This window comes from Centropristis striata, chromosome 14, assembly GCF_030273125.1.
Source record: "Centropristis striata isolate RG_2023a ecotype Rhode Island chromosome 14, C.striata_1.0, whole genome shotgun sequence".
Classification (NCBI taxonomy): Eukaryota; Metazoa; Chordata; class Actinopteri; order Perciformes; family Serranidae; genus Centropristis; species Centropristis striata.
In genome coordinates this window covers 30,777,964-30,805,206 of record NC_081530.1, presented here as the reverse complement: position 1 = coordinate 30,805,206, position 27,243 = coordinate 30,777,964, and the positions used below count along the sequence as shown (strand labels likewise).

The 27,243-nt window shown below is 37.7% G+C and overlaps 1 protein-coding gene across 1 annotated transcript in view; it reads right to left on the bottom strand.

Annotated features, from left to right (window-relative positions):
• Nucleotides 1–27,243, bottom strand: part of grin2da (glutamate receptor, ionotropic, N-methyl D-aspartate 2D, a) — a 220,577-nt gene that overhangs the window by 46,944 nt on the left and 146,390 nt on the right. The window contains exons 10-13 of the mRNA XM_059349211.1: nucleotides 11,270–11,395; nucleotides 6,671–6,783; nucleotides 2,910–3,026; nucleotides 1,331–1,491 (exon numbers count right to left, since the gene is read on the bottom strand). Of these exons, the coding sequence (XP_059205194.1) occupies nucleotides 1,331–1,491; nucleotides 2,910–3,026; nucleotides 6,671–6,783; nucleotides 11,270–11,395 (517 nt within the window). The remainder of the gene's footprint in view (nucleotides 1–1,330; nucleotides 1,492–2,909; nucleotides 3,027–6,670; nucleotides 6,784–11,269; nucleotides 11,396–27,243) is intronic.

Below are 27,243 nucleotides of genomic sequence, written 5' to 3'. Positions count from 1 at the left end.
CGGGACCTTGAAAGTCACGTGACTTGGAACAAACCAATAGGAACAAATATCCATGGAATAGCCACGGGATATGACTGTCATCAACTTGCATTGTAGCGAAATCTGTGTCAGTTTCACGGAAATTTGAGTGATTCCGTGGCTATTTCACGGATTTTGAGTTAAGCGAATCCGTGGCTACTTCACGGATTCCTGTGAGACCAGGTTCCACCATGACATCTGACCAAACAGTATGATAATAATATAATAATATTATATTTCGATATTTAATATTACGAGAAAAAGTTGCAAATTTACTAGATTAAAGTGGCAAATCCGCGCGAAAAAAGTCACAGATTTACGAGAAAAAAGTGGGAGAAAAATCTACTTTTTTTTAAAAATCGCATAAATCTGTGACTTTTTTTCTTGTAGATTTGACTCTTTAATCTCGTAAACCTTTTTCTCAAAATATTACCCCCCTCCCCCGGGTCTGTATGTTTTTGTTTTTACACATTCTGGCTGGATGTAATATCCTCCAATATTCCCTATTAAGGGTTAGGTTAAGGTGTTGGGCTGTAGACTTTTTAAGCATTTTTTAAAATGCAAATAAAGTACACATTTTCACAATTAAAGAATACAGATTGCTTTGGGACTACATGACGACTGAAAATGAAAATGAAAATGAAAATGAAAATGAAAAGAAATAACCGTTTCATTTCATATAATTTTTTTGTTACAGCGACAGGGAATAATCTAATCTAACCTAATCTAATCTAACCTAATCTAATCTAGTCTAATCTAATCTAATCTAATCTAATCTAATCTAGTCTAATCTAATCTAATCTAATCTAATCTAGTCTAATCTAATCTAATATAATCTAATATAATCTAATCTAATCTAGTCTAATCTAATCTAATCTAATCTAATCTAATCTAATCTAACCTAGTCTAATCTAATCTAATCTAATCTAGTCTAGTCTAGTCTAGTCTAGTCTAGTCTAGTCTAGTCTAATCTAGTCTAGTCTAGTCTAGTCTAGTCTAGTCTAATCTAATCTAATCTAATATAATCTAACCTAGTCTAATCTAATCTAGTCTAGTCTAGTCTAGTCTAGTCTAGTCTAGTCTAGTCTAGTCTAGTCTAGTCTAGTCTAGTCTAGTCTAGTCTAGTCTAATCTAATCTAGTCTAGTCTAGTCTAGTCTAGTCTAGTCTAGTCTAATCTAATCTAATCTAATCTAACCTCGTCTAGTCTAGTCTAGTCTAGTCTAGTCTAGTCTAGTCTAATCTAGTCTAGTCTAGTCTAGTCTAATCTAATCTAATCTAATCTAGTTTTATCTAGTCTCTTCCTGTCCTTACCCGGTCTTGAGGTTCTCGATGGCCTCCTCCACGCCCTTCTGGTTGTTGCGGATCATGTACTGGTGCATGTTGGGGTAGTTGGAGCGGATGTTCTCCTCCGTGCTGCCGTTGGGCACCGTTCCGAAGCGCAGCGGCGGGTACTGCTCCGTGGGCTGCTGGAACTGCAGCAGGAGAGGTGGGCGGAGATTAAAGAGATAAAAGGAAGAAGAGTAGAAGTTAAAGAGGGGCAGACGGAGAGAGAGAGAGAGAGAGAGCTGATCCCTGCTGCAGGATGAACTGCTACAAAATCTTTTGAGTCCTTTTTTTTTTCTTCAGAACTGAAGATGAGGTTTTAAAGTGTCAGAGCAGCAGGATGCAGTTCTGTGGGTTCTGCTGAAGCTGCACCGAGGAATAAAAGACGAGAGTTTCTTACGAGTCATTTCTTTCCAAGTTATATTGAAGTTGCCCACCTGTTGTGGAGAAACAAAACAACCTTTGTAGCATGATCTCATTTCTCTCTTTCATCTGTTTGCTTTTGAAAAACAACAGAGTTTATATAAACGTACACGTCATCCTGAATACTCACTAAGCTAAATTTCTAGCTCGTCTATTCGTGTATGAGTCCATCTGGGCGTCCACCTGCTCATGCCCATGTGATAGTATGATTTCACGTGTGGTTAAAGACACAGAATAAATAGAATAAATATGTTGGTAAAATCATATTAAAAAGGGTTAAAAACTCATAATTCATTTAAGGTATTAAAAATATGTGTTCATGGGTTAAAAATGGATTCAGATGCGTTAAAATACATGTTCAATGGTCAAGTGCACAGTGATGTTAAGAGGATGTGTTTTCGGTGATTGATTGATTTTGCCTACAGGCCTGAAGAGGGAGCCCTTGCCGCTCGATGCTTCACTTGTAATGAAGCTGGCAAAGGGTTCAACCGTGTCCTGTCTCTTCATTTACATTTCCCTCTTCAGAGGGGTCATTACACCCACACCCATCAGTCACCCCATCCAGCCATCCATCCATCCGTCCGTCCGTCCGCCCATCCATCCATCCATCTGTCCGTCCGTCCGTCCGTCCGTCCGTCCATCCATCCATCCATCCATCCATCCATCCATCCATCCACCTGTCCACCCGTCCATCCAATCGTCCAGCCATCCATCAATTAGTCCATCCATCCACCCACCCACCCACCCACCCATCCATCCATCCATCCATCCATCCATCCATCCATCCACCCGTCCATCAATCCATCCAATCATCTATCCGTCCATCCAGCCATCCATCCATCCATCCATCCACCCATCCATCCATCTATCTATCATCCATCCATCCATCCATCCATCCATCCGTCCATCCACCCGTCCATCCATCCATCCATCCATCCATCCACCCGTCCATCCACCCATCCATCCATCCACCCATCCATCCATCCATCCATCCATCCACCTGTCCATCCATCCATCCATCCATTCACCTGTCCATCCATCCATCCATCCATCCACCCATCCATCCATCTATCATCCATCCATCCATCCATCCATCCACCCATCCATCCATCTATCATCCATCCATCCATCCATCCATCCGTACCTTCTTATCGGACAGCCCCGACACCGTGTCGATGTACTCCTCCTGGATCATGAAGGCAGCCAGGTTGGCAGTGTAGGAGGCCAGGAAGATGACAGCGAAGAAGGCCCACACCAGCACCTGGAGGAGGAGAAGACCACCGTGGGCGAGTCTGACAGGTGTGCAAGTATTTTAAGGTTTCAGTGACACTGTTTTCACTTCTTGGCATTTCGTCGCTAAGCCCACAGCTGATGCTGCGTCTTGCCTGCAGGGCAGAGAGTCGTATTTGTCAGCGTGACACTTCAGCAGGCAAAGAAAGGAAAAAAAGTCTGCAACTTCGGCATTTGTCCTTTTCTGACTTTAACTTAAATTTATAATGATGTTAAAGTGCCGTGTTGGAGAGTCCTGCAGGGAAATCATCTTTTTCTTAAGCCCCCACACTTCCTGACATCATTATAGCTCATGTTTGTCACAGTCATATGAAATAATGATAGAATATTAAGGACATTTACTCAAATATTGTATTTAACCCTCGAAAATGATACACCAAAAATACATCGTTTATCATAGAAAGAGACTGTAAAAACAGGCATTATCATCAAAATTTGAACTTTCCAACAGTTCTTGAAAGGGTCCCGTTAGAAAAAGTAACCAAACCACATCTTAAAATTGTGATTTTTCTGTCAGAATCACTTTATTTTATGTCTCATTGAAAATGTCACCAAAAATCACCTGTTTGCACTAACCAGATCCTGTTAAAACATTAAATTCTGCTCCTCAGAGACACTGTGAAGACATGATTGATTCTGCTGAGACCAACGGTCACGTGACAAACATGCACTGAAAATCTGTTTACACAGAGCTGAGAGGAGAGGACAGGAGAGGCTGGAAACATGACAATACTTCAATATGTACAATATGTGGAGACACAATTAGTTTTTCCTAATACTCATGACACTTGGAAAAGTGTTTATATATAAATTCAACTTTATTTCAATTTTTTTTAAAAGTACTTATCGGAGAAATTAAATTTATTTTATGATTTATGTCATTATAACTGGGTTATTCTGCACAAAAGACATTTTTAAATTGTTCCCACTTCTAGCCATGATTGTGGTGATTCCATACAGCTGTGGGAATATTATATTTTTTATATTACAGTGAAAATACAAGTGAGTAAAATGTAAAAAAAACAGTAAAAATGCCTGAAACAGCTTGCTGGGGTTCAGAAGGTTGAGTACACATTTAACTGGAACAAAACAAAAAGTACCATATCTATTCCACTACATTTATCTGACAGCTAATAGTTACCTGTCATTATGATACATAACATATATATTACACCTGTGCCTTAGAAAAGGACATTTTCCTGCAGGTTGAGTAACTTTATATCGATGTACTGCCTCTTAAAGAACAGACATAAATACAATTTCCATATCTTGTTAACACGAGCTGACCCAAATTACTGTTGTACAAATAAAAGATCTGTTGAAAGGTGCTTTAAGGACTTGGCATTAAGACATTTAGCTTCTTTTATTGCTGCAAGACGCTGCTCTGTTGACATAGAGCCAGGCAGCGAGTGAGAGACGTGGATTAGTCTTAGCACTAAATTTGCACTTGCAGTCGGTGATGAACGGGGCTATTTGCTTCCACAGTACTCTGTGTTTATGCCAAAAGTTCATTTGCATAATTTTCTTAATGAATAAGATGAAAAAAAAAAGTACACTCTGAGCTCTGGCAACTGGGGCGTAATTAAAAAAGGAGTAATCTTAGTGAATGGGGATTAAGTGTTTTTGCTCAAGGACGCTTCAGCTGCAGGATTCGTACTAACAGGCGGGTTGAAGGACGGACTCCTCGCTCACAATGGCTCCCCGGTGGCTTTCATGACCCTTGGGCCGATGTAGAACCTATTAAACTTTAATGCAGGATATCAATTATACAGGCTTGTCAATTATCAATAGAGCACATGGTGGGAGAGACGGCCCTGAACTGGCTCGTGCACGATGAAAAATTAACAAAAAAACCAAGAATTAGCCTTTGTTAAAGATTGCTTCTATCCTGTCATCATTTTTGTGACTAGCTGTGCTTGTCTGACATGCTTTTTTAACATGAACGTGTTATGAAACCTGATTTGATGGGCTGCAGGACCATTAATCTTGCTTTACCCGTGAGGTGGAGTGAAGCAAGCCAACAGTTTAACTACAAACTACAACATTTCCTGAGAAAAAGAACAAGGAAATTGTCCTCTGACCCTCTTTGGTAAAGCCCACTGAGCAGCTAATGAGCTCTCGAGATGATTGGGCTTGTTGTGAAAAGCACTCGTGCAGACATAAAGAAAGAAAAAGACACCTTGAGCTGCTCGCCTCCTGTGGCTCTCTGCTCTGCAGCAGAAGGGGCCTTCCAAGCCTTCCGCTGATTTTTCATTTTACGTCGCGAGGGCAGAGAGCAGCAGCAGGTATTAAAACGACCACCGTGGTGAAACAAGCAGAGGAGCACTCTTGAACTGATTGCACCGGCTCATAAAAAGTAATGACTTTCACGTTTTTTTCATGATAATAATGCAAAGTAGGGAGGTGAGAGGGTTTCAGGCTATTAAAACACCAGAAGCTGGAGCTGATTATGTTACATTTTCACTTGTCAATAAACTGTTTCATCAATCAAGACCGCAAATAAAGTTAATTGACTTAATGGACTTCATGATTTCTGAGCTAAAACTGATTGAAAAGTGGACAGACATTGGAAAAAAAAAAATTGCCTCTAGTCATTGGAATGTTGCTGAAGTAAAGATTTAAAACATTTAGACACTTAAAAAGACATCATTTCAGCTGTAAATGATCAAATCAGTGCCTTCTCGGTATGAAATCGTCATCCGAATACCAAAAAGAAGAAACAATCCAGTGATCAGCGAGTCGATCAACTAATCTGTAGCCGTGTTTCCATTAAAGTCTAATCGAAATTTGAACCAGAATTTTTAAATGTTGCATTAAAGAAAATGTGAATTAGTGAGTTTCCATCAACTGGTTTAGAGCAAATGAACTAAACTGCAGTTTTGTTTTGGTAAATGGTAAATGGACCTGCACTTATATATGGCTTTTCTAGTCGCTTTGCGACCACTCAAAGCCCTTTACACTACAGACTGCGCTCATTCACCCGTTCACACACACATTCATACTGGTGGCAGGGGCTACCCTAAACGGTGCCACCTGCCACCATTGGGAATTCATTCACACACGATGAACGCAGCATCGGGAGAAATTTGGGGTTCAGTATCTTGCTCAAGGATACTTCGACATGTAGGCTGCGACGGTCAGGGATCGGAAAAAAAAACAAAACTAAGCTGCAGTAACATACTTTGGTCAGAAGATGGCAGTGTACTATGTTGCTGTAGACTAATCCGTCTGTAAACAGGAGAAGAAGAGAAAACAACAACAACAAAAAGAGGTTGCTAATCGGACAACTTTGGCCACAAACGACAGAAAATGGAGAGAAGTCTTCAGGAATTAGATTCAATTGGGCAATTAATCAAATAATTGCTGTTTCCTGTAACAGCTGATCAGTCATGTGGGTTAAATGTTCAATACTTCAGAACTTATTCAGAAAGAGTTTCCATCTCCCGTTAAGTGTGTTAACTATTTTTTTCGAATAAGACAAAAAAAACAAACAGCTCAATCAAGCCTTAAAATGTTTCTGCGCATTTTCGAAAGTTTTATCTAACTTTGGTGTTTCTATGCAGCTTTTCTCATGCGAATCTTCAGAACAGGACTAGTGAGTCAGTGGAGCGTTACCATGATCTTGCTGGTGGTTCCTCTGGGATTCTCCACAGGCACAGAGTTGTTGAAGACCAGCGCCCACAGCAGCCACACCGACTTCCCTATAGTGAACTTAGATCCACCGGACTCTGAGAGAGAGAGAGAGAGAGAGAGAGAGAGAGAGAGAGAGAGAGAGAGGGAGAGAGAGAGAGTTTTGTTTTGTTTTTTTTCTTTTTTCTTTTTTTTTGCTGGGACAGTCAAATTGTATAAATTATATGTTGATTGTAATTAAATGATTGTAAATATTGCTTTCTTTTATTGTTATTAGTTTTTCTTTTTTTTTTTTAATATAATAATTAATTGTAAATATTGCTTTCCTTATCTTGTTATCTTTTTTTCTGATGCTTGCTTTGGCAATATATACATTGTTACGTCATGCCAATAAAGCCAATTGAATTGAATTGAATTGAGAGAGAGAGAGAGACATATGAACTCAATTCAACTGACACTTTTTGTTTTTTCTGGTCCATTAGCAAGTTGTGCATAATATCTGATACTTGGTTTTTTTTTTTTTTTAAAGATATTTTTGGGGCATTTGTAGCTTTTATTGACAGTACAGAGAGTGAAAGGGGAAGACATGCGGGAAAGGGCTCCAAGCCGGATTCGAACCCGGGCCGCCCGCTCACGAGGACTGGGCCTCTGTGGTATGCGCTCTACCAGGTGTGCCACCGGCAACGCCCCAGATACTTGGTATTTTAAAGGGTACCACCTTGTGTGTCAAATATTGTACAAAAGTACAATATTTGAGCTACTTTACTTGTGAATTTCCATTTTATGTAACTTTATACTTCTACTCCACTACATTTACAGGCAAATATTGTACTTTTTATATACTGTTATGAGGTTTAATTAAAAAAAAGTCTTAAAGTCATAATGATAACAAAAAAAACAGCTCATAAGAGTTTAATTTAAGTGCTGATATCTAGATATTTTCCATGGTTTTCTTGATAATAACCAAAATCATTATCAAGAAAACCATGGAAAATGGCTAGATATATAGATTGAAGAAACCAAAGGGTGGTCTAATATTTTTTTCCATGACTGTATTTTTGACAAGATGTATGTTTATATCGCCTATGAACTCATCTTTGTCGCCAATGTCAAGTAGCAGCCATGCGAGTATTTTAGGGATATAATGTATGTAAATTATGTATGTATAGGTCTTATTTTTATTATTTATTCTGTTTTTATGTCTTTGTAAACTCCCTGTCTTCATCTTGAGCTGCTGTTGCATCTAAATTTCCCCACTGCAGGATAAATAAAGTCTCTTATCTTATCTTTGTCTGAAATATTATTCTATGCTATGCATTAAGGTGTATAAGTGCACCGATAGGACACAAAATCTGCAGGATGCTCACATCCTTTTGGCCTCATAATATCACTCTATTAAATATTAATCAGGATGTTGGGTTGCAGGACAAAGCTGCACACAGTGATCTAATAACTGTTTAAAAGCCAAAGTGTGCAGAAAGAGGCGCAGCAGGTGCAGGCTGACCTATATGGAGTTATCAGAGATTAAAGCTGGCAGCAGACCTGCTTGTGTTGAATATAGAACCATTAAAGTGTTCAGCCTCAGAAGGAGAGGAGAGATGAGAGAGGAATCCGGTTGGTTTTCCAGATGAAAGGTGGTGCTACTTCTACCTGCCTGCAAACAGAGTCATCACACTCTGAAGGTGGAGTTAGTGTTGAGCTGTCAACTTTTCTGCAGTGAAATTGAACATATCGATAAAAGTCGAGGGGGCAGAAGGCAGTTAAGGAATTTAATAAAGCTCAGAGCAGACTTTTATTTTGTTTTACAGCTCATTAAAACTTCTAAATCTACAAAAGAGATGAAAAGAAGTGAGAAGTTTAACTCTGGTGCTTTAATTTGGAGGATATTTGATGCTTCAGTGGAATGAAAACTGTCAACTGTGTCATTCTGATGTTTTCTACTCTACAAATTAAACTCCATTAACCTCCACTGAAATAAAGGAGAGGCAGCAAACTCATGTGGATTTCCCCAAACATGGTCAGATTATGCTTTCAACTAGTAATTAGCCTGTGAAAAGTTTTTAGATTCATTAATTTAAATTATAATGAAATATATATATATATATATATATATTAAAACAGGGGTCTCAAACTCAAATTACCTGGGGGCTGCTGGAGGCAGTATCAAAATGATCAAAAAAGACACAAAATTACTAAAAAAAGACACAAAATGACAAAAAAGACACAAAATTACCAAAAAGAGACACAAAATGACAAAAAAAGACACAAAATGACAAAAAAAAGACACAAAATGACCAAAAAAGACACAAAATGACTAAAAAAAGACACAAAATGACAAAAAAAGACAAAATGACCAAAAAAGACACAAAATGACCAAAAAAGAAACAAAATGACAAAAAAAGACACAAAATGACCAAAAAGACACAAAATGACTAAAAAAAGACACAAAATTACCAAAAAGAGACACAAAATGACAAAAAAAGACACAAAATGACTTACAAAGACACGAAAAGACATGAAAAGGATTGAGAAATGGACAAAATAGCCCTATTAGACTCTAGAGTCTAACTAGAGTTAAGACTATTAAGCTTATATTGGTCATTTTGCACATTTTGACTCTGAAATTTCTGACCAGAAGCTCTGGAAAACAAATTTATATGCAGGAAACTTACTGGAAAAGTGAGTTCAACTGAAGCAGCACAGTGATTTATTGGCTTTTCTTTAGTAATTTGTCTGTTACTGGGAGTGTGTCAAATTTAAGGATCAAACATCCACTTATGGACCATCTTAATTTGTCGTCCACATGATTCAAAAAGGGAGGTTATAGCTTCTTTACGCCTCAACTAATAATCTTTGCTGTTGGATGTGAATGCTCTCCTTTAGATTTATTCGGTCGTCTTAGATCCTGATAAATTAGGAGAATATGTTAATGCACGGTCGCCCATAAAGTTGGAATAAAATATCTTTTACCTCTTTCCATGAAATGATTGTGACAATGTGATTCATATTTGACGGATAAAGTGTATATCTTCTCGAAACTTTATTAATCAATCTCTTCCAAAAATATCACATAGGTTTACTGTATGGAAGGATTTATATGTCTGCATATAAACTCCTGCTGCTGTTAGAAGTTGTGTAAGTGAGTGAGAAGAATGGATGAAAGCAGCGAGTTTACCGTTTTTTACAACCGCTATGACCCGCTGTTCAATACTTTTAACGCTTTTTCAAAACTCTTCACACAGTTACCACAACATCAGCCTGTTGGACTATATGATTAACCCTTTATCAGGCAAAGAACTATATTTGGTAACTTCAGGTAATATTTCGAGAAAAAAGTTGCAAATTTACTAGATTAAAGTGGCAAATCTGCGGGGAAAAAGTCGCAGATTTACGAGAAAAAAGTGTCAAAAAAAGCAACTTTTTTCTCCCAGATTCACCACTTTAACCCTCAATCGGGCACTCATTGAAATACTTGCAAATTCCAAATTTCAACCCTTGAGAATATTGGAGGATATTACATACAGCCAGAATGTGTAAAAGAAAACAACATCAAAAATAATATTTTGAGAAAAAAGTTTACAAGATTAAAGGGGCAAATCTACGAGAAAAAAATGCGCAGATTTATGAGATTTAAAGTGGTGAATCTGGGAGAAAAAAGTAGCTTTTTCCCCACTTTTTTCTCGTAAATCTGCGACTTTTTTCGCACAGATTTGCCACTTTAAATCTCTTAAATCTGCAACTTTATTTCTTGTAGATTTGCCACTTTAATCTAGTAAATTTGCAACTTTTTTCTCGAAATATTACCTGAAGTTACCAAACTTCTTGACGCCTCAACTAATAATCTTTGCGGTTGGATGTGAATGTTCTCCATTAGATTTATTCGGTCGTCTTAGATCCTGATAAATTAGGAGAATATGTTAATGCACGGTTGCCCATAAAGTTGGAATAAAATATCTAAGGATTTAGATGTCTGCATGTAAACTCCAGCACTGAGAAGAGGACTGGTTGGTCGGTGTACCAGTTTATCACCTGCTGCTGTTAGAAGTTGTGTAAGTGAGAGAGAAGAATGGATGAAAGCAGCGAGTTTAAAGCGGCAGACAGACACAGGAAGTATTTTAGCACAGAAGAAGTCAGAACTGACAACAAACACCTACCTGTCACCCCCAGCTCTCCATAATTCCACTTGTGTCAATTTATTAGAAAGTAATGAATAACATTTCCAAATGATTATTAAAAATGAATGTCGCAGTAGAGAGCGGCAGCCGGTAAACAGTTGGAATAAATGATGAAGTGACAAGTACTGTAGAAATGTCAAAATCAACCACCAGCGCGCCGCCACTGTTTGTTTCATTAAAAATAAATAAGCCGGATCGTGGGTGTGGAGTGATTGTTTTGACTCATGTGCGGCGGGAAAAAAAGGAAAAAAAGTGGGATGTTTTGCATAATTTGAGCAAACACCCTCCTCAAATCAGCCCCCCCTCGCTTACATAACTGACGAAGTGACAAGTTGGTAATAATGTGGTGGAATGAGCGGCGGCGGCGGCTTGATTGGCGTGCCGGCGCCGCCGCGGCTCGGTGTCTTACTCTTGGCGCTCTGCAGGCTGCGGTTGTATCCCACGGGGCTGAAGAACTCGAAGATGAAGACGGTGACAGCCACCACCGACAGGCACATCACAAACATCATCACCCACACCGCCGGGCTGTAGGGCTCTGGAACACACACACACACACACACACACACACACACACACACACACACACACACACACAATATCAGAGAGAGTTTCACAAGTTTGCCTGTCGTCTGTAAAGTGCCACTTTATCAAATAGAAATCTGTCGATCACAAGCTGTGGACAAAAGAAACTAAAAGAAAAAAAAAACACACTGGACCAACTTTAATTTAAATTATAATGAAATGAAAAAATTTTGGCAGGATATCACAAGTGCAGAAACCTGGACGGCTTTGTTAAAGTGAGAAAATAATTGTCAGATCATATAGGTGAAGAAAAAATGGATACCAATTATGGGTATAGTAAATATTCTTTATGTGGTACACGAAGGGCAAAATCACAAGTATTCAAAAAAGTGAGGTTGTGTTGAAAAAAAAATCGACCAACATGGCATTTAAAATTTTTTTTTTTTACAAAAAGACAAAATGACTGAAAAAGACACAAAATTAAGAATGAATGAAGACAAAATGTTCCAAAAAAAAAAAAAAAAAAAACCCACAGGAGACACAAAATGACCAAAAAAACCACAAAATGACAGAAAAGACTAAAAAAAGACTAAAAAAAGACACAAAATGACCAAAAAAGACACAAAATGACCAAAAAAGACACAAAATTACAAAAAAGACACAAAATGACCAAAATATACACAAAATGACCAAAATATACACAAAATGACCAAAAAAGACTAAAAAAAGACACAAAATGAAAAAAAAGACACAAAATGAAAAAAAAGACACAAAATGACCAAAAAAATACACAAAATGACCAAAAAAGACACAGAATTACAAAAAAGACACAAAATGCCTGAAAAAACACTAAATTACTTTTAAAAAAATACACAAAATGCCAAAAAAGACTCAAAATGACCAAAAAAAATACACAGAATTACCAAAAAAGACACAAAATTATCTGAAACACACACACACACACACACACACACACACACACACACAGACAAAAATTACATCGTTTCAGACAGGGAGATGTTTTAGTTGTTGTCTGCTTCATTATTTGTCCAAAATTCATCGTATCAACTGAGTTTGTGTGATCTGAACTATGGTTCGTAGACAACATGCGTGTTAAATTGGGGGTCGTGAACTGAATTCTATTGGCCAGTTACTTATGACATGAACAGGCCAGCAGCTGTTCAAGTGTCTTCAAAGGTTGTGATACACAACGTGTGTGAGTGTGTTGTTCTCTTGTACAATAGTGATATACAATTTTATTCTATTTCTGTTGCAATTTGACAGTTTAACTATGATTTCTAAAAATATTTTTTACAGTGTTTGTCTGATATTTTAACATTCCTCCAATGAATTTCTCCACTAGAACTTGTTAAGATGAGAATATTTAAGTATTTTACTCCAACACTGCTCTCTCCAACTGACTGACTGTGTTAAAGTTCATTTTTCATCTCACTCTTTGCAGGAACAATAAACACAACATTCCTCAAAAGCAATTCCTGAAAGGGGCGCCAAAGGTGCAACCAGTAGTATTATCTTCTTTGTGATGTGGACTCAGCTGAATCTGCTGAAATATTATGCACATTTTCAGGTTCATACTTGTGTTTGAACCTGAAAATTGGGGGCAGTGAAGCGATTGGAAGGTCGATGGTTTGATCCTTGGCCCCGGCGGTCTACATGTTGAAGTATCCTCGGGCCAGATCTGAGCCCCGGGCTGCTGCAGATGATGAATGAGAGTGTGTGTGCATGTTAAATTCTCCTGATGAGCCAGTGGAGCCTTGAAGGGAAGCTTCGGCCACCAGAGTGTAAATGTGTGAATGTTGAACTGGAGAATGTTTAGTGCTTGAGTGGTAACCAAGAATGGAAAAGTGCAATACAAAAAAAAACATTTTTTCCACATTGAATGTTTAAATTAACCTTTAGTTACCCTGAAGCTCTAATTTAGCACCTGTGAGTTATAATGATAAATTCACATAACCTCCACCTTTGGCAGGTGAGCCATAAAGTTAGCCTGGGTATACCCAGACTGGCTTACGCGCTCGATTTCATTTCGAACCTGCAGACAGTCTGGAATCTAAGGCCAATTCTTAGCCCTGTTTTAGGGAAGCAACACACACACACACACACGCACACACACACACACACACACATACACACACACTGCCGGTAGACTGTGAGCTGAAACTATAGAGCAGCCAGAGTCAGAACATGCTGCAGAAAAACGTTGCAGAAACAGAATTGAGCATTTTAGTCTCAAAGTAGCGATGGGCTAGTCTGGCTATGTAAACATCCATTTATGTCGCTCTACATACGTCATCTGGTAATAACTGATACGATTGGCTAAGAGCTACCTACAGACACTTTTGATAGACATTCGTAGTGCCCAATAAACGGCTCTGGAGGATCGTAAACCACGCCTCCTCTACGGAGAAATGAGTTGGTGGCAGCCAGACTAATCCCATTTGTGATTAGTCTGGCGTTAAAAAGTAACAGTAAAAGTAACTACCAAAAAGTAACATTTAATGCATTAATATGAGGACAGACGCAGGCAATGACAGTGAAAGAGAGACAGATTCAGATCAAGAGACGCTGCATTCACAGTACGTATTCCCCATTTTGAACGATATCAGCCCATTAAAGGCCGTTATCAGCAGAAGGTTCCTGCTCCACCTGTTAGTATATGTATCAGTTATCAGACCATTCAGTGGCTGGATTTACACACTGAAACTAATGTATGCACGTCAAGACACTTGATATGATTGATTGATACAAACACGTCTTAGAAAGTCACTTTTCATTTCACGCTTTGACTCTGTCACGGGACACAAACCCCGGTCTCCTGGGAGGAAGTTCCTTATTAAAGCAGCCATCCACCTCCTCTACATCCTTATACACATCACTTCCTCCTTCGCTACTGGAATAATTAAAGGTTGCACCTTTAAATAAACATTAAAAAACAGACAATAACATTATTAACATACTAGAATAGGGGAGAAATAGTACAAATGTCATTATACAAACATGTATGGTGCACGGTTGTAAAAAAAAAACTGCAGTTGATGTAAATTGTACCAAAACTACTGACCTACACTGAAAAAAAAATGTTTTTTTTGGCCCTGTAATTATTATTTCAATCATCTATATAAATTCTACAAAGAAATACGAATTCAGTGCTTTTATTCTAAAATAGCAGTTTTTCATGTAGTGCATTACTTAATAAGAAATAGTGAATTTTGGTCATTTTGTGTATTTTTTTGGTCATTTTCTGTCTTTTTTAGTCATTTTGTGTATTTTTTTTCGGTCATTTTGTGCCTTTTTGTGTCTATTTTCAGTCATTTTGTGTCCTTTTTGGTAATTTTGTCTTTTTGTAAAAAAAAAAAAAACGTTTAAATGCCATGATGGTCATTTTTTTTCAGCACAACCTTACCTATATGACCTGGTAATTATTTTTTCATCCTGCCTTACTGGATCAACAGTTTGAACCCAAAAGAAACGAAAAAAAAACAACATAAAATGTGATTTTGAATCTTTTTTTTTTACTTTCAAAACACTATCATGCTCAATGAAGAATTTTAAATGTTGCAATTATTCTATTCTAATTATTCTTCCAGAGATCAGTGTAATTTCTTAACTGCATCTTCTTATTATATACCTAATGTTTGTGTGTCAGGTCTCTTGCTTTCCTGTTATTGTTCCAAATGGTGCAGTGGGATTTCCTAAATCAGAGCTTCTCATATCTTAATCAAACAGGAGTTTCCTGTAAACGGACTGTGACTGTTTGTCAGATTTCTGTGTGTTTGTTAAAACATATGTGATGCATTTTAAACTGCTATATGTCATCTTCAAATTAACAACAATGCCGTCTGAGCCAGGTGGTAAATATAAATACAACCATTAATCGTCTATTATTTGGTACTGAAATCATAAACTTCAAAAAATTGTCATTATTCTTCCAGACATCAGTGTCATTTCTTAACTGCACTACGAAGGGAATGTGCATACTAATCAGCGGAGGTGAGAGATTGTCTCTGCTCGTCTCGTCCTTCCACAGGAACGGTGCTAGTCTGACTGCCGGCGGAGGAAACGAGCAGATACTTCTGAGGTTTGCCAAATTAGTGAGGGATTTGCTGTCGACACCGACAACAGGAGCGGCGGCGGCGGCGAGGCAGCTGTAACGCTAATCAAACAGCACCGGGGAGACTGAGAGCTGAGCTGCCGGGTCGACTCATCAACACCTCCGTGTCTTAGTGTTACATCCAGGAAGAGACTGTGTAACTGTTTACATGTGAGGCTTTTAGAGGATGCTTCCCCGTAGAGAGGAGTACAGTGAGGGAGCAGGTGGGGAGGCTCGGGATTTGTCCATTAAACTTCCTGCCAGACAGGGTTAATGTGCTTTTAAGGCCGAGCTGTCAGACTGAGTGCCACCAGGACGGAGAGGCTGCAGGCTTTATGGTGCAGAAACCTGGACGGCTTTGTTAAAGAGAGAAAATAATTGTCAGATCATATAGGTGAAGAAAAAACAAGTATTTAAAAAAGTGAGGTTGTGTTGAAAAAAAAATCGACCAACGTGGCATTTAAACATTTTTTTTTTTTACAAAAAGACAAAATGACTGAAAAAGACACAAAATGAAGAATGAATGAAGACAACATGTTCCAAAAAAAACCCCCACAGGAGACAAAATGACAAAAAAAAAAAACACAAAATGACAAAAAAGACTAAAAAAAGACACAAAAAGACACAAAATCACCAAAAAAAAAAGACACAAAATGACAAAAAAAGAGACAAAACAGTTCATTGAGCATATTTGTGGTTTTTATTGTAGCAAAAAGAATCATTTTTCAACTCAACTGTCAGATCATATAGGTGAAGAAAAAATGGATACCAAATATGGGTATGGTAAACATTTTTTTTATGTGGTACATGAAGGGCAAAATCAAAAGTATTCAAAAACGGACGAAATAGGCTCAGAGCCCAGAGGGTTAACCTACTTGATCAACATATTGAGCCAAAAAATCATGAAATCCAAGTTGAAAAATTATACTTTTTACTACAAAAAAAACTGTTTTGGAACTAAACATGGAATACAAATATGAACATATAAAAAGGTAAAAAAAATTAATATATTAAAACTATATACAAAAAAATCCCATAAAACGTATATTTATCGGCTTTTTTCCCTTGTTAGCTGCAACTCAAAAACAAACTGTGCGAAATGACACAGAGAGCTACAACAACGCTCAAATATTTCTGTACTATCCAATTAATACGATCATATCTTTGGTTTTACATGAGCTAGGAATGTCAAACAAAAACTGGGAGAAAGTTTCAGGTCTGTACTTTAGAGTGAAGTTGATAGCAGCGCTCCATGTGACCTAGTTTTTTTGTTAAACGTCACATGATCTGATCAGGACGCCACCATCATAGAGGGTTAACACAGCGTTTCATTTTATTCTGCCTCTATGTTTAATTGTTTATCAGAGTTTGGTAGAAATATAAATAAGAGACATTATCTCTAAAGGTAGAACATGTTATAAAACCTGAAAGGCTGCTTTGTTATAAGTTTCATGAATGTTTTTGTTCTATTTGCAGCCTTGGATGTCAACGCTGTCCTTGCTAAATATGTGTTTTTGTGTAGAACACAGTGGTTTGAGTGGCATACCAAGCTTCTTTGTCTGTGTTTGTTCAGTGTAGCCTGAGGGAAGTGATTTAAAAGAGATTTAAAATATTCAATTGTCTTCTTCGCTCTGAAGTCTTTTACAAAGCAAAGATTACAGCCGACGAGTTTATTAAACAGGACAACAGCAACCAGAGAAGATATAAGGAAATAATAATTATTTATCATATTACCACCAATACAGTCACCAGTTTAGTTTTATGAGAGTCATTGACAAACAGTAAATCAAACCTACCAACGAATAGAAGTAGAAGAAATAAGCATGTTGAACGCTTAAAATAAGAAATTAACTCTTAAAACAAGATGGGGCGGACAACATGCATGATAAATTGGGGGTCGCGGCTCAAAAAGGTTGAGAACTACTGGATTAATGCACGCTGTCCCTTTTCAAATAAAGAATTGATTGATTGAGTTGCAATGAGGTTTACACAGTATGACAGCTGACAGAAAATATCTCAGTTTTATGATATCAGGCTTTATATTATTATTATGACATTGGGCGAGAGGCGGGGTCCACCCTGGACAGGTCTCCAGACTATCACAGGGCAGACACATAGAGACAGACAACCATTCACGCTCTCATTCACTCCTATAGGACCAAATTTTAGAAGAAAGGGGACACGCCGGACAAAAGCACCACATTTTTTCCACATGCTCTCTATCACTATAGGTTTCGATTTTTGGTAGGAGCCACTTCATCAAGATTGTGGATCGGAGATGGCAGCCATATAAAGTCTATGAGAACCAATATATCTTCCAAGCCACTTAGAAGATCAATCTTGGTGTCAAAATCCACATTTTCTGGATCAAGGAATCATTTAAAGCTATTGAAAATATCACTAGATGATTATTTGATCAAATAGATATGTTCATTTTGGAAAAATCACTAGATGATTATATAACTGAATTTCCAACTCAGTTCCTAAGCGGTCTGACACATATAAATATAGGTCATATACAGTGCATGCATTCTGAAATATTGATAACATGAATACATTTAATTAAACTTTGTTAGCTTCACTTTTATCATTTATTACATTTACAACCACAAAGATCTTTGCAATTCCAGTGTGCCTTCATGCATGAGCACCTTGCACCATAGACACTTGCACCTTTCGTGCATGTTATCAATTTTTCAGAATACATGCACTGTTTTTGACCTATTACAATAATTCTCATAGATTTTATATGGCTGCCATCTCCAATCCACAATCTTGATGAAGTGACTCCAACCAAAAATTGAAACTTATGGTGATGGAGAGCACGTGGAAACAATTTGGTGCTTTTGTCCGGTGTGTCCCCTTTATTTATCGAAGCCGCCTGACTATATGGGCAGGTTACCCTAAGCTGCATGTCTTTGGACTGTGAGAGGAAGGTGGAGAGAACATGCAAACTGCACACAAGCAGGATTCAAACCTGCAACCCTCCTGCTGGGACCACTACCACTCTGTCTAATTCACATTATTATTTCGGTTGATTGATTTTTATAACTTGTGCCCCAGCAGTGAATTTATTTTCTGCCTACTGTGAACGTTTTTCAACCAGTGGAGTCTGTTTATGATTCTTCCTCCTGGTAAAAATGTCTGTTAGATTTTATCCTCTCACATACTGTACGTCCCCGTGGTTAAATCACAATCGGCTTGGCAGCAGAAGTGTGTAAATAATTACACGGTGCACTGCAAATACTGAAGGATCCATTTGATTTATTGTCTTTTACTCTGACGGGCGAGCAGTGTGAATCGGCTGCGTGTTGTTTTCAAAGTGGTGTCAGACTCGTTTTATTCCTCGTTTATTCTGCACTCATGCGCTCTCTCCGGGAGTCCCAGCAGCCGTATATCCACTCTGGACAACAGTACGTCTGTTTATATACCCAGATTTACCCCAAACATTAATTGGTAAAATAAAAGTAATTTTGTGCATTTTTACACTGCACTTTTAAGATTTCATGCAAAAATTTCAAATTGTGGGTCCCTCAAGAAAAAGGTTGGGAATCACTGATGTAGAGGTCTCAGAAACTCATGCATCAAATTTGATACATTCAGCTTCATGCAACAGAAGACGTATGCTTTTTGTCACTGACGTCCTCTTTAAAATGCATCTGCATGTTCTCCCAGTCTGCTGCAGGGAACAGATGGGGTTAAAGTTCAGGTTAATGAGGTTTACCTGCCCTTCCCCATGGGCATTGATGCAGCAGTTTGCTATGTAAAGTGACATCATTACTTATTCATGTTGCTTGCCAACATGAAACCAGAAGATCCAAGGATCCAAACGGGTGACCTCATCACTCTAAACCCTGAGAGTCGTCTTCAGAAGTCATTTTAAGAGAAAAAACTACCAAATGATGAACCTGGTTGCAGGTTTAGTGCAGAGAGAAGCAGCGCAGCAAGGACACAGTAATGTATGACATGTCCCTGTATAGCTGCATTAACATTAACATAATAATGCCATCATGGGCAGTAATTAGAATGAGATATTCTCCAATTTAAGTTTAAATGGATCCCATTAATATTCCAGTTTCCATATGGAGCATCAACCACAATATTCCCATACATAGTCGCCCTGCTCTTTGTGTCTCAGTGCTGCCGTGCCATGCACCTGCAGTGTTTATTATGCAAATATAATGTGCATATATTATTCAATCTAATTTACACCTGGAAGACAAGTGCACAGGGAAATGTGTTCTGATACGACACACGAAACCGGTCGTAGCGCTGCACCAGGCAGTGATGGAGCCACTGAAACGTAGCGCCTAAGAAAACATGATTTCTGCTTTGGAAAGTGTGTCAGGCTCTCTGTGGGGCGGATGTGGCTCAGTTGGTAGAGCGGGTTACCCAACGATCGGAGGGTTGGTGGTCCGATCCCTGACCATGCCATTTGTCTTATTCGAAAAAAATAGTTAACACACTTAACGGGAGATGGAAACTCTTTCTGAATAAGTTCTGACGTAGAGAACATTTAACCCACATGACTGATCAGCTGTTACAGGAAACAGCAATTCTTTTATTGATTGCCCAATTGAATCTAATTCCTGAAGACTTCTCTCCATTTTCTGTCGTTTGTGGCCAAAGTTGTCCGATTAGCAACCTCTTTTTGTTGTTATTGTTTTCTTTTCTTCTCCTGTTTACAGACGGATTAGTCTACAGCAACATAGTACACTGCCATCTTCTGACCAAAGTATGTTACTGCAGCTTAGTTTTTTTTTTGTTTTTCGATCCCTGACCGTCGCAGCCTACATGTTAAAGTATCCTTGAGCAAGATACTGAACCCCAAATTTCTCCCGATGCTGTGTTCATCAGTGTGAGAATGAATTCCCAATGGTGGCAGGTGGCACCGTTCAGGGTAGCCTCTGCCACCAGTATGAATGTGTGTGTGAACGGGTGAATTAGCACATTCTGTAGTGTAAAGGGCTTTGAGTGGTTCCAAAGTGACTAGAAAAGTGCTATATAAGTGCAGGTCCATTTACCATTAACCTGTCTTTACAAATATTTCCATAAAAGTACAGTTATTTTAATACAGAACAACATGCACAAAGGCGTTTACACTGAGAAAGAAGATTTGTTTTCTCTAAATGTCACTACTGCTGTTTGAAACAGTGAAGAAGTTTAATTTTTTGTTTAATTTAAGAGAGAGGCAGAGAACCCGAGGACTGAGATTGGACTGAACCTTTAGCAGTTCTTAAATCTGACAAATTGGTTCTCCCACTGTTTCTAGGCAGTGTATTTGATGTCTGTTAATAAAAGACAGCTACAAGGAATTTTCAACATGCTCTTTGATTCTTTCTCATCACCCAAGGGGCAGTAATATTTTCTACTACAATACTTGATGGAATTATATGTAAAAAAGAAAAAAAAAATTTAAAAGAAGAGAAAAAAGAGAGAGAGCTATACAACTCCAATTTAAACAAGAGACATTGGGAGGAAAACAGGAGCAGGAACTGTTAAATAAGTAATCTCTCTTTAGAAACAAATCAATTATTGTTGTTGTCTTTGTCTGTGTACGTGTGTGTACGTGTGTGTGGTGCAGGTAGACGAGTGTGAAAGGAAGTCATGGAGGTGTGATCCAGTGTCTAGACTGTGAAGCTATTAGCTTCCTACTGTAACAATATGTGAAAACATGGTGTTTATCTGGGCTTAAAGCCACTTTACACCACAGTAGCTGCTTTTAAAAACTCAGAACAACCTAATTGGAACACTTTGCACCTCATATAATAATACTAGTCAGGAGAAAAAGCACACTGTCACTTTATCAAAACGTAACGTTAGTCGTGCCTTATCGGGCTGACATAATGTTTATTTTTGCTCATTAAAATGGATTTGACGTGTGATCACAGCAGCTTGAAATATGTTTTTATGTGTTTGGGGTCGCTTTAAAGATTCTCTTACAGTCTGGAGTCTTTACATGTTTTATATCTACGATTTAAAAGAGCTGATAGTGATCCGGGGCAGACTGTCGGACTCCTTTGTTGCTCTGATTAGATTCATGTTGAATCCCATCCGTTCCTGTGAGATTAGAGCTTCTGCACAACGATCTGTGTGTTTGATCCTGATTTCACAAGGTGAGTCTATTAACCGCAAATTTGTTCTTACAGTCACAGCATGAACAAGAGCCAATGTGCCTTTTGGATGATGACACCAGGGAACGGAGGGGGAAAGGTAATAATCATAACAATAAAAAAAATATAATAAAGAAGTCAGACAAAAAATATACGAGTGTGTTAGTTGTAATAATGTAGTTTTGCATATTATGTTTTAGAGAAAAGAAAGAAGGTTCTCGGGATGTCATTCAAAGGCTGCTAGCTTAAAACTAAGCAGTTATGGTTTTTGTTTGGTTTTATTTTATTTGCACAGTTAGAATTACATAAAATGACAAAGATAACATATAATGTAAAGTGCAGGGAGAGGCAGAAAACCCAGATGGGCTTATTTAAAGCCTCCACCTAAAATTTCATTAGAAAGTAATAAACTGATAATAGAAAAAACAAATGTATAACATCAACAAGTTATAATGACAATAACAAAAACAATTAAAAACAAAAATGAACATGTTAAAAAGTATATTTGTGTGTGAACTAGAATTTTAAAACAGCAGTTATGTTTCTTAATAAGGCCAAAGTTTTGTTACGATAATGCTACAAAACCACTTCTCTATGGTTAGTGGTTATAAAAGATGGTAAATATGTCAAATGAATGCACATAACTGCCAAAAAGTGAAATGTTTTTGTTGATTATGCACCAACATTAGCACGTGACTAAAAATAACATTTTTGTTTTCACACTGGACATGAACCTGGACCCGTATCCAACAGGATCTCCAACCTGAATGATGATTTTGCTTGCTATACAAACAATCTATATTGATGTTTTTGAGGGGAGACCAGCTTGGGTTATCAGCAGTTATCGCTCTCATATGAATGGATGAGTAGGGGCCAGCTCCACCTCCTAGCAGGTTGAGAAAGTTGTTATCAGCTCATTCAAAGGCTGCTTGCTGAAAAGTAAGTGGTTATGTTTCGTAAAAAAGCTACAGTTTTGTTACAATAATGCTTCAAAAGTATGTCTCTAAGGTTAGGGCAAAAAAAGTTTCCGGTGAGGTGTTATAAGAGAAGGTTAAAAAAGTAAAATAAATGCATTTGTAAATGCTGGAAGTTAAATTGTTACAGCGTTACTATAATATTGTTAATTTTCCTTTTCAAACCCTATGAGTGACTTTCCATCCTTAATCTAGGTTTCCTTTGCTTCCTCCTTCACTTTCGAACTCCGTAACGTGACTTGTTGGTGTTATTCATGATTACAGCCACTAAACCAGGGGTCTCAAACTCGCGGCCCGCGGGCCAATTGCGGCCCTCGTGACGATATTTTGTGGCCCCCACCTTCATATAAAAATTTTAATGTGAGTTTTATATGAATGGTACTTTACCGTGTTGTGTGTGGAAGGTCCCTGTAATTACTTGTTTTGGTAATTTTGTGTCTTTTTTAAATAATTTTGTGTCTTTTTTGGTAATTCTGTGTATTTTTTGGTCATTGTGTGTCTTTTTCAGTCATGATGTGTCTTTTCTTGTAATTTTGTGTCTTTTATTGGTCATTTTGTGTCTTTTTTTTAAGTAATCAGTTCCCAAATAAACATCAGCTGAAAGAGAAATAACCACTTTGTTGTGACTCACCCACTGGACCTTCCCCACTGGAGACATTCTGACATGTCACAGTGGAAAAGCTCATTCCTAAATAACCACATGAATGAAAGCTGACTCCCATGTAGCTTGTAGTTTCAGTTTCAGGGTCCTCCTGGCATTGTGCACACTGGCTCCCTGCCACAGCTAAGTGGGCCACTTGAATAGAACAAAGCCACATTACTGGTATTAGCAGCACCTGTGCTTTTCCTGCTGTGACAAGTCAAAACGTCTGCTGTGAAACAGGCTCCTGCTCCAGAGCTGCACTTCACATTAGGCAGCACGTTTTTATCACCCTATTAAAATGTTATTGATCGGTTATTTGCAGAAAGGCTGAATGTATTTATAAAGTGACTTCACTGGGTTCATACAAACGGTTCAGAAGCTCATTTTGAAGCACGAGGTGGAGGTTTGGGTTGAGAGTTTTGCTGCTCTCTTTTGTTTGTCGAGGCTTTTATCTCTGAATTGCAGACATGAGTGACAGCCGGCCTTACACACACACACACACACACACACACACACATATACACACATTGCCTTTACTTCTCCTCACTTGTTCAATTTCCACGTCGCTCTTTACTGGGTCCCTTGACAGTTTAAGTGTTTGTTATCATCCCGGCTGGGACTTTGTGTCCTGCAGCACTCTGAGGCTTCGTGGCCTGTCTGGGTCTTTCTGTGTGTCTCATTTTTCTCTTTCACTGAGTTTATCAAGGTTTCGGAGGGTCGACTGAGTGGCAATTTCCACGGCTAATTAAATAAATGGAGATGTGAAATGTTTTGATATAACTATTAGGATATTAGATTTTCTCTCTGATGTTAAATGAGAAACTTTTGAGGGTCTTTAACAAACATCAGAGCTATAAAAGCTACTTGGAAAATACATTTTTCAGTATTTCAGAATTAGAAATGGTTTAATTGTTCCACAAATGAACAAAGAAACAATTATTTCGAGAAAAAAGTTGCAAATTTACTAGATTAAAGTGTCAAATCTACAAGAAAAAAAGTCGTAGATTTAAGAGATTTAAAGTGGCAAACCTGTGTGAAAAAAAGTTGCAGATTTACGAGAAAAAAGTGGGGGAAAAAGCAACTTTTTTCTCGCAGATTTACCACTTTAAATCTCATAAACCTGCACATTTTTTCTTGTATTATCAAGGTTTCGGAGGGTCGACTGAGTGGCAATTTCCACGGCTAATTAAATAAATGGAGATGTGAAATGTTTTGATATAACTATTAGGATATTAGATTTTCTCTCTGATGTTAAATGAGAAACTTTTGAGGGTTTTTAACAAACATCAGAGCTATAAAAGTTACTTGGAAAATACATTTTTCAGTATTTCAGAATTAGAAATGGTTTAATTGTTCCACAAATTAACAAAGTTGCAAATTTACTAGATTAAAGTGGCAAATCTACAAGTCGCAGATTTAAGAGATTTAAAGTGGGGAAAAAGCTACTTTTTTCTCGCAGATTCACCACTTTAAATCTCATAAATCTGCACATTTTTTCTTGTAGATTTGACACTTTAATCTAGTAAAACTTTTTTCTCTAAATATTACCCCCCTCCCCCGGGTCCGTATTTTTTTTTTTTATACATTCTGGCTGTATGTAATATCCTCCAATATTCTCTAGGGTTGAAATTTGGAATTTGCAAGTATTTCAATGAGTGTCCTATTAAGGGTTAAACTTGTTTAAATTGTACTAAACGTGAAATTACTGGATAAAATGTGATACTTGATGATACTTGGCAATTATTCACACTCAAATATTTAGGAATAAGCTGTTTTTTTCTACATGTTAGAATCAAAAACTTACTTTCACTCTGAAATATCTTTGTTCTTTCGTGTGTGTGGGACTGCTACACTTGCTCAACCTCAGAAGATTCCCAGCATGCAGCAGTAATTGACATTTAACATGTTGGACATGACAGAGATTTCTTTGTTAACAAGTGTCTTCGCTGCAGAACAGAAGCAGACAGAGTCTTCAAACAACTGTCCAGTGGCAAAAAATACATTGTCACAGAATGTCAAAGTGGAAGAAAGGAAGCCCCAAAAAGACTCTTAAATATTTAAACAGTCAGAGAAAATGTTTCCAGCTCCAGAAACTGACCTCTTCCAACAGTCTGACAGGACAGTATGTGACTGAAAATCTGATGAAGGAGCCAAAAGTCAGCTTTAGTTTGTAATCGTGATTAAATATTATTATGTAGTTTTTTTTTAGCGTTTACATCAGATGATTAAATGGGCAACTAGGGACCTGCTCCACCTGCTGGCAGGTGGAGGAGGTTATTATCAGTCTATTCAATGGCTACTCACTGAAAACAAAGCGATTTTATTTAGTATAAAGGTCACAGTTTTGTTATGACTATGCCAAAAAATCACTTATCTGACCTTAGGGGGGAAAAACTTCTTGGTTAGGCGTTATAAAAATAGTTTAAAAAGTAAAATAAATGCAAGTAAATGGTGGAAATTGAGGTGTTACAAGCACCGGAAGTGACATAGTTACATTAAAATGTTACATACCCTTATTTTTTTTGCTTGCCCCTTGCTTTCACTCTCTTGCTATCACTTCTGCCTTGGTTTTGTATATAATTACTGGTAGACAGTGCCATTAACCCTTTGATGCACAAAATGGGTCTAAAGTGACCCAACAGAGTTTTTATGTTTTATATCTTTGCAATAAATTATTTTCATCATTCAGTATTCCAGGTTTTCTGCAATTAGTTTGTTTTTGATCATCAAACATCCTCATTTTTATGTTTTCCTTTATTCATTTTTTAAATAAAATCCCTTTTTGTGTCACTACTCTTCTAATGCACAACATGGGTCAAAAATGACCCGTATCCATTTTTAGCTAAGTAGCTTGCTAAGCTAAATACTTAGCTAACTTCTTGGCTAATTATTTAGACAAGTGGCTTGCTAAACTAAATACTTAGCTAACTTGTTGGCTAGGTAGTTAGCTAAGTAGCTTGCTAAGCTAACTACTTAGCTAACTTCTTGGCTAAGTAGTTAGCTTAGCAAGGTACTTAGCGAAGTAGTTAGCTATGAAATAATACAAAACTTTTTTTCTTCATAAAGTATGAGAAGCATACTTTACTGGGCATTTTGTGTCTTTTTTGGTCATGTTGTGTCTTTTTTTAAGTCATTTTGTGTCTTTTTTTTTGTCATTTTGTCTTTTTTTAGTCCTTAAGTCCAACATAAAATGTGACTTTGACTTTTTTTTTACTTTCAGAACACTATCATGCTCAATGAAAAAAATGTAAAAGTTGCAAATGTGAACAAATGTGTCAAATATAACATATAAGAGGGTTCCATCCAGTTCTATCATTTTATACTAAATATATTTGAGCTTGTCTCCAGTTTTACTTGGTATATCATCATCAAACTGAAACTGGCCTCATGGAGTTTACAGCCAGAACTTTAGAGGTAAATTTACAGTAGGGCTCCACGCTGCTTTGTTTTCTAGTCTGGATGTCATCAAGAAGTCTGGATTTGGAGCTTTTGGAGACTCCAGAGGGCTAAAAGTTTTACTTAAGATTTCTTAAAAAAAAAAAAAAAAAAAAAAAAAAAAATCAGTCTTTTTGAATGGACGGGGATCTGAATGTCACCTTACAGGAAATGGGGAAATAATGATATGATAAGCTGATAATGCATCCCAAAGATTATGTGCACAAAGCTCATAGTTTCACTTTTTCTGCCATAACAATATAGAGGTTTATTTTATGTAATTGTGAGATTATCCTGGTGAATGTCAGTAACATTTCCATATAAATATCAGTTGACAATGTTTATATTTTCTGCACTGAAACAGACGAGAATGTCAATTATAGGGCTCAGCTTTGGAAAGGAAAGAGATGCAGGACAAGATGAGGAGACTGAGAGAGAAAGAGGAAGAGGAGGTGATGAAGATGAGAGAGGAGGAGCAGCTCCTGCCCACTGTACCCGGAGAGGATTAGCATCACGTCCCTGAGCTGCTCGACACAAAAACAACCTGACCCGATCCTATTCAAACAGTGTAATTAGCACAGAGAT